This window comes from Eufriesea mexicana, unplaced genomic scaffold, assembly GCF_001483705.2.
Source record: "Eufriesea mexicana isolate 0111107269 unplaced genomic scaffold, ASM148370v2 scaffold3653, whole genome shotgun sequence".
NCBI lineage: Eukaryota > Metazoa > Arthropoda > Insecta > Hymenoptera > Apidae > Eufriesea > Eufriesea mexicana.
The window spans coordinates 469,681-479,707 of record NW_016911671.1 but is presented as its reverse complement, the minus strand read 5'-3'; the positions used below and the strand labels follow the sequence as shown (position 1 = coordinate 479,707).

The following is a 10,027-nucleotide window of genomic DNA, read 5'->3' as shown; positions in this document are numbered from 1 at the left end:
TGCCGAAAGTTTAAAACAATGCCCCTGGAAATCAAACCGGTCGAATCCATTTCCTACGAATTTCTCGATACGAAAGCGCTCGATTGATTCACCAGAGACCAAACATATCTAAAAACTGATTCATCTTTTATACTATAGCCTATATTTTCATTAAGCAATTCCCTATCATTGTATTAACACCGTGTATACTCGATAAAATATAGATTTCGAGGTAACTGCAGCTAGCATTTGCGGAAAACAGGCAGATTTATTTGTCGCTCGTCGAACAGAATTCTATTTTATGAGAACTACGACGAATGATTTACATGCCTGCAGGGATGCTACACATCGTCACGATATGCATTATTTTCCCATTTGTCAGCTATTCCACGTAACCACGATTGTTCGCCGGATATTCCTCCAACCATGTTTATGACCTTATGTAGGGGACCTGGCGAATTCTCAGAGTTCAGGATCCAATCAAACTGGAGGATCGGAGGATGAGATGCGGGTGTTAGATGTTATCCAAAACGCGTGCGTATGTGTATGTATATAGGATAACACTCGAGATATGTAGACGACAATGATTGAATTAATTCTGTGATCAAATATTCCGTGATACCTAATTTGTCGAATTCGCTTCATCCTTGGATCAGTAATAGAATATACGATTTCGTTAAATTATATTGGAGTATTCGTGAAACAATGAGATTCGAGATATGTAGATGACGATAACCAAATTAATCGCGATAGTTGATTTGTTATATTATCATTGGCATAATTCTCAGTTCAATAGTGGAATATACAATGTCGTTAAATAGCATTGAGTTATTTGCAAAATAATGAGAAATTATGAAGGAAATGGAGGAACATTTGAATGCTTATGTGTGATAAAATTCAACATAATTTGCAACTATTGGAAATTACTTTGTTGGACTTCCACCGAGAGTTTCAGATCATTATTTCACGTGAGCATAGTTTTGGTTGCTTAATGGCTTTTAGAATATTCTGGATCGTTTTCCACGTTCTGAACGAGACCAGCAAGTGTTTTAATAGTCATGAACAGGTGTATTTGCGAACGACTTGCAAAAATTAATATAGAAAGAGATGATTTTCCATCGCGATTACTATATTCTATATGGTTAAACGACAAAGACAGGGGAGCCACGAAGTTTGTGACAGAAAGCAAAACTCCGAAACAATTTCAATCACACCTAGCCGGATAGCAATCGAGTTTTCGAGTTTTCCAAAAGGAAACAACAATTTCTAAAGGCAATCAGAATGCAAATGCTGCGTATACGATGTTCTTGACTTTCGATGAATTCATTTTCAACTTGCACGAAACTATAATTCCCTCGTGTCTCATACGACCAGCAAAAGTTAGTGGTATTTATAAGGAAGCGAGCGAGCCTTTGAGGCAATACTGAATCGTAAAACTAAAGAGTATAAAAAGAAAAAAATACAAAGAGAGCCTACTAAAAGTAAAAGAAAATATAAAAAGAATCCCACAAAAAAAAAGAATATACAAAAATTTCTAAAAGTATAAAAAATATATATATTTATATATATTTAATAAGAATAAAATAAACTAAATATTTTAAATATATAGTATATAATTTGAAATTTATAAATATATATATTTTTAAAAATAATACGTTACATTGTCTTCTGGTTGCTTGTAGAATAAAATGGAATCGGGATATGGTATATTGTAATGATCGTCCAAGATTTATTGAACCAGGAAGTCTTCCTTATCTGTATTATTTCTTCTATTCGAAGTTCCACGAATCCACATCACGCTATTATATTTACATTTGTAGGATAGTACGCACAAGTGTAAGTCCAATGCCAGATATGTGAAGAGCTGCCCTGTTTTTGTATTGTTACTGGCGAACTACGCCTCGACCGTTACACCCTCAAAAAAAAAAAAAAAAAAAGATGTTTTCAGGACGAGATCGAGTTTCCGGGAACGCCAGGCGGCTCACGTGCCTTCGCGAAGTTTCTATCGCGCCATGGCGTGAAAATAAAATATCGAAAAAGAAATGCTAGTTCCGTGTTAAATACTTCGATTTTAGGAATAATTAGCCTTAAAATAAGAATCGTAAACCCTTAATGTGACGATCACTGAGTAATATCACGTTATTAAGATAGAAATCTCAACTAATATTATATATCGAATTTCACACGTGTTATCCGTCGTAGACATTAACTTCTATACGACATCGTGACATTGGATTTGCCGGGAAGCTTTCTCCCAATAAACGTCAGTCAACTGATATTCCATTATATATAGCAAACTAAGCTACACGAAAAGTTACCCTATTTCGATATATTTCCGCAAACGAAACCTTGATCATACTTTCGGATTCGAAATCTTCGAAACGAAAAACATCGCGGAATGACATTGACCTTCACCTTATACACAGCCAATAACGGTTACGAATATGCCAACAGTATTCTGTTAGAATAAATTCTTAATGCGCATATTGGAAATTAGAAATTTTATTCGCAAATTTAGACGTATTTGTTATCGATATAATAATAATATTTCAGTTATATGTTACTAATAGTATATTAGGTGACTACGTGACATATATCACAATCGAAAATACGTGTCGCTTACCTTAAGAAATTCTTCGATGAAACTGTGGAAAAGGTAGATGAATGGCGCAGTATCATATTGCACGCTGCTTGATGATTGATGCCACAGCTTCAAACTATTCACTGATTATGCCACTTATTGTTCAAGAAGCACAATAAAAAAAAATTGAAACTCGATGACAACCACGCCACGATGCTTCTTCACAGAGCAGTATCTATAAACTGAAAGCCGAACGAAGCCACGCGACCACGAAACTACCCGCCAAGCCGATTGCCCCCGATCTAATCCGAATGTAACCGAAAGTTTACGAATGCCAAACGAAAGGAACCGATGTTTTTCGTAACTCTCGAACAAAATCCCGTACAATCTGAAAATAAGAAATGAGATATGAAAAAATAAAAAACATTATTATTCGAAAATAACGATTATCTTTAAAATAATATTTATAATTTTGAAGATAGTAATGATTTTATCTCCAAATATCATTCCCATAACAAAATTTAATATTGTTATCAATATTGGATTTTGTTAACCTTTTTTCAGTGAATATATCTAATATATTAAATATCGTATAAAATTTTAAAGTTAAAAAGATACAGAATACACTTCCTATTTCTTTGACAAATAATTTCAACATTTTATTCATATTGTAGTATTTTAGTAAACTGAAACTGAAAATATTACGTTTATCACTATTATCAAATTACCTAAAAATTTTTCATTATGTTAAAAAATAGATACTTCTTTTTTCTTGTATCTATTATAGAATCGTCCTGAAGCTCAATTTAAAAGAAAAATTCGAATAAAAACGTGTGGTAACGTTTTATTTTTTTACCGCGATAACATACAATGCCTTAATTTTAACCATGTGTTCTTAAAGAAGTAAATTACTTTTCTAAAACTTCTCACCTCGTTTCTGATCACTATAGTAAATTTTATGTTCCGTGACACACTAATAACATGTCTCTTTTGTTTTCAAATAACATTAATTTCTTTCTGGAACAATTCGTATTGCTAGCCACAGAAGAAATGGCGCAAATTATACAAATTTCGAGGGACATTTGAAATCAGAACAGATGGCGATAGGGAGTCCGCGGTTCTAAGTTCGTAGTGAAAAATGGCCGGCGCCAACGATTGTTTCAGCATCGGGAGTACGGTGGCCTGTAAAACCTGTTACAAGGAGGAGATCGAAGGCGAGGTGCTAGCATTCGATCCACAAACTAAAATGCTAATCCTAAGTATCCTTTTCTTGTAAATTCCTTCAAAGCATCGTTCTTCCTGAAAATTACATGTAAGCAGTACTCATCCGTCGCTCGTTTAACATTGCCGCAATGTAAATAACTTTAAAGCTATCTATGATAAGTTTCGTAAATTTTAGTGAATGATCACTAAGCTATGTTTCGCGATTTCACATGGGAAATGTACAATACCGCTTGTCAATTATTTGATCATCATCTAACCAGCTACACGAAGTCAGGTTAGTTTCGTCATTCAATCAACCATGCTGGATTTTCCGTTGCTTTTTATTGCTCTGCTTGTCCATTCTTAAACGTATTTTCACGCATCACATGAAATCTTTCACTTTCATTTCTCTTAAGACCCCTAAACAGAAATATTTTCAGTCTACTAAGAAAATTAGAAACCTATGCTGATAACCTGGAGAGTTTGTTTTGTAGTTAAACCTCCTGTAAGAGAAATACCTTGAATAAAACTATATTAACTTTCACATTTCGTGGTAACAATAATTCCTTAACTGATGTCAATCAGAATGTCCGTCGTCCAGCGGAGCACCAACATTAAACGATGTACACATAGTAAATTTATCCTTGGTATCAGAGGTCCAAGTAAAACGGGAAGTTAGCCCTACGACTAGTGAACCACCACAAAGCCTTAATTTGCAAAAGTTGAACAGAAGAGTACGTAATCAAATTGAAGAGAAGAAAAAGCTGGTAATGGCTCTGCAGGCCGGAGTATCTCCAGAGGGACAAAAACTCTTCAGTACTATATCAAAGACTATACCAGAAATTACGTGGAATGGAGCAAATATTGTTGTATTTGATAATGTTACAATTAGACCACCATATAAAGTTGACAATGTGCATGGAAATGCGGAGTCTGGAGCATATAAACATGTAAAGAAAGTGGTAAGTGTCTTGAAAAGGTAGAATGTGATATTACATTGTAAGACGTATCTTTTACTTATTCTATAGGTTGAAAAACACATTAAAGATACTGAAGCATTGCAACAGGCACAACAACAGCGGGAACCGCAACCACCACAAAAACAGAAAGGAGGTGCGATGCAATAAAATTTCAAAAAGGCACTATACCACAAATAAAGCTACCATGCTTTCACAGAAGTTCCAGTCTTTGAGGAAAAGTAGGAAATGATGATACAAGAAACAAGATACTAAGAAACAAAAAAGCCACTGCAGAACTACTACATAAGCCTATCAAGAAAACCAGCATCATAGATTAAGTTCAAATTTATTTGAATACAAAAGCACTTCATGGAAATCAAGTGCTAATCAATTACCGGAATTTTAAATGAGTACCAAACGCATTAATAATATCGTATGAGCAGCATTTTGTAAATCAATAAAACACACCGTACTCCAGTTTTAGCAAAGAGCATAGTCTCTGACAAAGGATGCTGTTTATTTTATCTAACAAGCTGCCATACAACTTTAGGTTCTGCTGGAACTATTGTTCATACATGTGCTCTGATGCAGGTGTGTTTTAGTTTAGTTTAACATTGTTACAAAATACGTTTAATAGTTGTTTACAGATTATTGATGTACATGATGGTAGTATGATTCGATTGCCATACGAATATCAACTTTTTAAAAAAAAAAAAAGAAAAACAAATCGGTCATCGTGGTATGATTTAAGCCCGTATGAAACGGTTCAATATATTTTTAACTACTACCGCAAGTGGAAAAATAACAAATGATCAACGAAAATTTTCATACGCGAACTATCCGACTTCGATACTGGTTAAAATCTTACGTTCACTCGCTGATTGTAATACCTTTTTTTAATACGCTCTTATAATACTGTCGATCTCTTGGAATTTGTAAACGAAAAAAGGAGAAGGAAAACGTAAACACTACACCTGTTCGCGCTTGCGTCGGCACGAGATGTCTTCAGTCACAATACAATATTGTAAGATGAAAGAAGGTTCTCCTTGCATAGAGCAAGCTATAAAATTGTTATTTAAAAAAAAACATCAGCCTTGATTTATGCAAGGGCAACCTATTCTTCTAATAATAAAGTTAGAAGTAATTTCATTTACAATGATAAATTACAGAATTCATCTCGTGCCCTTTACTTTCGATCGCGAAGAAAATATGACAGAAGAAAGGAAAGAAAGATTATAAAAATTACATAAAAAGACACAAATAAATGTAATATAAATTCTATTATTAATGTTTTACATTTATTATTCCTTGATCGATATTTCTACTGGAAAAGCATACACTATCACCCTACATTATACTATATCCCTGTAATAAAAAAATTTTCTATAAAAATAATGTAATCTTTATTCTACATTTTCATCTAATTCTTCAATCGTTTCTGCAATATTTGTATTTCGTATAATTGTACTTAAATCATGCGTTACACGTGCAATTCGAGCAGCGGCTTTAAATTTAATAGCCACTCGTTGCTTTTCAGTTTTTCTTTTCCACTGAAATGACATTAAATCATATATTATTAGTTTATTACAAAAATATAAGGTACCTCTTTGTACGTTCCAAGTAAAATATACATTATGAAGTTCTTCATGTCTAAAAAAATGTAGAAACTGCATAAAACATTTTAATAATTCGAAAAAACCATTTATCTACCTGTTGTAGCACCAACTGTTGAACTAATTTTCTACATATTTGATTTTATTTACATGTAGGCTTTACAAATAATATTTACTAAGTTAATAATTTTAAAAAAGCAAATATAATTTCTTTTTGCTGTAAAATGAAATAAAATGTGTAAAAGATAAACTACAAATGCATCATCGATATATCTTTCCGTTAATTTTGATTCCGTTCATTACTAATGAAATAAAACATTTATAATAGTACTTTTTCAAATTCTATTGGTATATAAAAAGTAACTAGATTTGATGCTCTCTCTTTCCCAAGGTAAGAAAACATGAGAGTGAGAGAGACAGAGGACATCGTGGTTGAGTGTTTTGAGTGAGCGTTTTGAGTTTGTTGCACTATACGCGTGTTCTATGTGTAATTTTCTATTTTTCGTAATCAAGTGAAATAAAATAATTCTGATCACTTTTATCGAAAATTGCACACATTTTAAATTTCATAAAATAGTATACAGGCCAATACATGAGATTTACGACTAATTTTGTTTTTGAGCGGGACATTGTAATAAGCGAAATTTTGATAAAATCAGTTGTAAATAAGTGTTGCAAAGTGTTCTATGTTCTGTTAAAGTTATTTATTTAACTCAACAGATTTATAAAGCTCAATAGTAACTTTTAAACGATCTTAGTGACCGATGCGGCAAATGTTTACCCTAACCTATTTCTAAAGTTGACAAATCAGTGATAAAATAAATAAATTCTGTAACAAATAATTTAGATAGCAATATTCTTAAAAAATTATCAATAAAAGGGTACAAAATAAAATCAATGGGGGACACAAATTATTCTCCTCTATGTGCAGTTTCTACAATTTCTTTGAAAACACGTTTTGTTTGTTTACTAGTGTGATAACATTTGCAGTTATTTACTTACATCTTCATCACGCGATGGTAAGTTTGCAACATATTCTTTCATATTTTCTTTTTTGGGATCTGCTATAGCTAAAACAGATACACAACCATCAACCGTTCCTAGCACTATGCTTTTGCCATCATAAGTGCTATCGATGGCACTCAGTTCTGCTTGAACTCTATAATTTGCTATGATCTCACAATCTGATGATCTATGAATTAAATATATAAAAGAAATTTGCAAATTTTTAAAACTTAGTTTCATATCTATTTACCTAAATACACGTATAGTTTTTCTTCCACTATGATAATAAAGGACATATTCATCGGTGCGGTTAAACATAGATATTACAGTAAAAACACCCTCTGCTACCTTTGGAATATAGATCTTTACAGTGGTACCTTTCTTTAATTCCAAAAGTTCTAAACCACCTCTATAACATTGAAATTATTAAAATTTTCGTTTAGGAAAAATTACATTAAATAGAAACTACCTGCTGGGTGCATATAAAGTATATTTTCCATCTTTACTGATATTTCCACTCCATTTGGGGATTGTACGGACAATCTTCTTTTTATTTATATCCAAAATGGTACCCTTATCAGACCCAATAATTCCTATCCAATGTGGTTTATTCGGCATAGGAGTGATACATAAAATATCCTATTAAAATAGTATAAAATATAGAAAGCTACTTATTCTACCCCCCAAAAAAAGAAAAAAATTATATATTATTTATTTTATAAAAAAAAAATTATATTTTTTCAAATAAAAATATTTTTTAAAATAATATTCTTACTTTAAACCCCGGTAATTTTACTGGAATTTTACTTATTAACGTTCCCGTATTTGCATTATAAATGATAACGCAATCCCTGTTACCCTTATCAGCTGCTGGAGCAATCAGGAAAGAATTGTCAGAAGTCATCACAACATTTCGAAATGGCGTACCAGTGTGACTTCTGACCAAGTATTCCAATGTAAACGATGTTTTCCTATCTGTCGATTATGATTAACGATCATTAATACCAATAAGCAATTCTAAATTTATTAATTATCGATATACCAGGAATAGATCTCATGAAAAGTGTAGCAGTGGTCTTCATGCTTTCTACCCCAGCGGGGTTTTTGGGCCTCGAAACGGTTATGAATTTAGACGAATTTTCGACCAACGTCAGTTGTCTCACGTGCTGTTGTTCCTCTTTGAACAACACCTGTTCCGTGATCCTGTTCCATATCAATACATTACCTGACTCCGTCGAGACGATATATCTAAGGTGGAAGACATATCCCATTTAATGGATCAGTCGGAACACGTGTACGATATTAGTCCAATTACTGACTTTCCATCATGAGTTATACAAGCGTGGGTGACAATTGCTCCCAAAGGACTGTCGGCCAACTTTGAGATCAGTCTACCGGTTTGTAAGTCCCAAATTCCAACACAGTCTCTCGTCACAGTTACCGCCAAATTGCATTCCTCTGCCAAGCTTAGAACGCAAAAAAGCCAACGTCAGTAAAGATACAGATGAATATCGGAAGATCGATAGGAACCAATACCTTATCATATCGATCTGCAACTCGTGCCTGTCTATTACATGGACTTGCTCAAAGATATTATTTATATTCCATACTTTGACGCTTCTGTCGATACTCGATGTTACCACGCTATTCCAGTTACCGATAGTCAATGCCTCCAACTGAATGATCCTCGCAAAGTGGGCATCCAGTATCTTCACCAACTCGGTTGTTTCCAATTTCCAAACGTATAAGTTCTTCCTGTGGAAAGGGTAATTTTCACTCCATTTCTTTTTGTTCTTTTTCTTTTTTTCTTTTTTTTCTTTTTAGATCTGATTGTTTAATTCACCATAAGACACACCTTACACCAGCAACAGCGTAATTCTTAGTGCCACTGACCATGATCGAATTGGAGCACATCATCTTCGTGCTGATGTTTCGAACCCCATTGGGCAACATTAAGACGTATGCATCGCTCTTACTCTCTAAGAACCAGACAACGAAACCATTGGCACACGTGGCTAGAAGCATCTCCTCTTCCCTGTCCAGTTTCAATTGCAACAAGTACTCGACGTCATCGTTGTAAGCTCTGGGCATATCGAAAGCTTTCTCCCATTCGGAGGACGTTTCGTCACTGATGTACTTCGTGACCCGATAGTCGTCTTTGGTAGTGCAGACGTATAGGGTTTGTTTGTCACTGGTCATTACCATGACGCTGCAATATGACATCAAGGGAAAGGTATCAAAGCTGATGGAAAGAGAATAGGAATGATTGAAATGGTAATTCACCTGTGGAAATGCAAGGGATCCAGTGATCCCTTCTTTCTATATGTGTGCAACAGCATACCGGTATCTTCTATGTTACCAGACCAGAACACTATTATATAATTATCTAAACTCGTGTGCTCCACGCCTACTCAGGAAACGTACATTTTTTCAGACTTATTGTTTCACGAATCTTCGATGGAATGGCAAGGTTTTGTCTCACTCACATAGAATTGGCCACTTGTTAGAATCCTCTGGATTGGTGTGGGTATCCATCAAGTTCCCTCGCAAATCGAACCTGCACCAGCCTAATTTACCATAGACGAAGAAGAATTGATTCGTCATGTGCACTCCGTACACTGGATCTTCGTTTGGAAATGGATTGTCAATGATGACAAATTCGCTAGTCAGGGTATTCAACACGACGC

General features: G+C 34.1%; 4 protein-coding genes across 8 annotated transcripts in view; 2 read left to right on the top strand and 2 right to left on the bottom strand.

Moving 5' to 3' along the window:
- LOC108551115 (pyroglutamylated RFamide peptide receptor) overlaps positions 1 to 2,781 on the bottom strand; it is a 77,577-nt gene extending 74,796 nt beyond the window's left edge. For 3 of the 4 annotated variants that reach the window (XM_017905146.1, XM_017905147.1, XM_017905144.1), the window contains exon 1: positions 2,603 to 2,781. The gene's annotated coding sequence lies outside the window, so the exon portion shown is untranslated. Of the gene's footprint in view, positions 1 to 1,639; positions 1,707 to 2,602 lie in introns of those variants that run through there. The other variant, XM_017905145.1, reaches the window with a different exon arrangement.
- A 916-nt stretch (positions 2,782 to 3,697) lies between these two features.
- Positions 3,698 to 5,939, top strand: LOC108551078 (protein LSM12 homolog). Of its 2 annotated transcripts, none has more exons than XM_017905104.1 (4): positions 3,698 to 3,819; positions 4,349 to 4,725; positions 4,831 to 4,876; positions 4,940 to 5,939. In XM_017905104.1, the coding sequence occupies exons 1-4, from the start codon at positions 3,699 to 3,701 to the stop codon at positions 4,963 to 4,965; spliced, it is 570 nt and encodes a 189-aa protein (XP_017760593.1). In that variant the 5' UTR covers position 3,698; the 3' UTR covers positions 4,966 to 5,939. The 2 variants fall into 2 exon arrangements, with proteins under 2 accessions (XP_017760593.1, XP_017760592.1); XM_017905103.1 differs by having other exon boundaries at positions 4,792 to 4,876.
- Positions 5,940 to 6,125: 186 nt separating this feature from the next.
- Positions 6,126 to 10,027, bottom strand: part of LOC108551113 (NACHT and WD repeat domain-containing protein 2) — an 8,623-nt gene continuing 4,721 nt past the window's right edge. Inside the window, exons 16-26 of the mRNA XM_017905142.1 lie at positions 9,827 to 10,027; positions 9,624 to 9,747; positions 9,196 to 9,549; positions 8,877 to 9,095; positions 8,660 to 8,806; positions 8,383 to 8,588; positions 8,116 to 8,315; positions 7,810 to 7,979; positions 7,591 to 7,749; positions 7,338 to 7,527; positions 6,126 to 6,272 (exon numbers count right to left, since the gene is read on the bottom strand). Coding sequence (XP_017760631.1) covers positions 6,126 to 6,272; positions 7,338 to 7,527; positions 7,591 to 7,749; positions 7,810 to 7,979; positions 8,116 to 8,315; positions 8,383 to 8,588; positions 8,660 to 8,806; positions 8,877 to 9,095; positions 9,196 to 9,549; positions 9,624 to 9,747; positions 9,827 to 10,027 — 2,117 coding nt within the window. The remainder of the gene's footprint in view (positions 6,273 to 7,337; positions 7,528 to 7,590; positions 7,750 to 7,809; positions 7,980 to 8,115; positions 8,316 to 8,382; positions 8,589 to 8,659; positions 8,807 to 8,876; positions 9,096 to 9,195; positions 9,550 to 9,623; positions 9,748 to 9,826) is intronic.
- Positions 7,247 to 10,027, top strand: part of Nipped-A (Transcription-associated protein Nipped-A) — a 19,908-nt gene continuing 17,127 nt past the window's right edge. Inside the window, exon 1 of the mRNA XM_017905143.1 lies at positions 7,247 to 7,354. The gene's annotated coding sequence lies outside the window, so the exon portion shown is untranslated. The remainder of the gene's footprint in view (positions 7,355 to 10,027) is intronic.

Excerpts from the sequence above, each read along its gene's own strand:
- LOC108551078 (XM_017905103.1), top strand. The coding sequence starts at position 3,699 with ATGGCCGGCGCCAACGATTGTTTCAGCATCGGGAGTACGGTGGCCTGT. Across the intron at positions 3,820-4,348 it reads AACTAAAATGCTAATCCTAA|AATGTCCGTCGTCCAGCGGA; the intron begins GTATCCTTTTCT and ends GATGTCAATCAG. Across the intron at positions 4,877-4,939 it reads ACCACAAAAACAGAAAGGAG|AAGTTCCAGTCTTTGAGGAA; the intron begins GTGCGATGCAAT and ends ATGCTTTCACAG.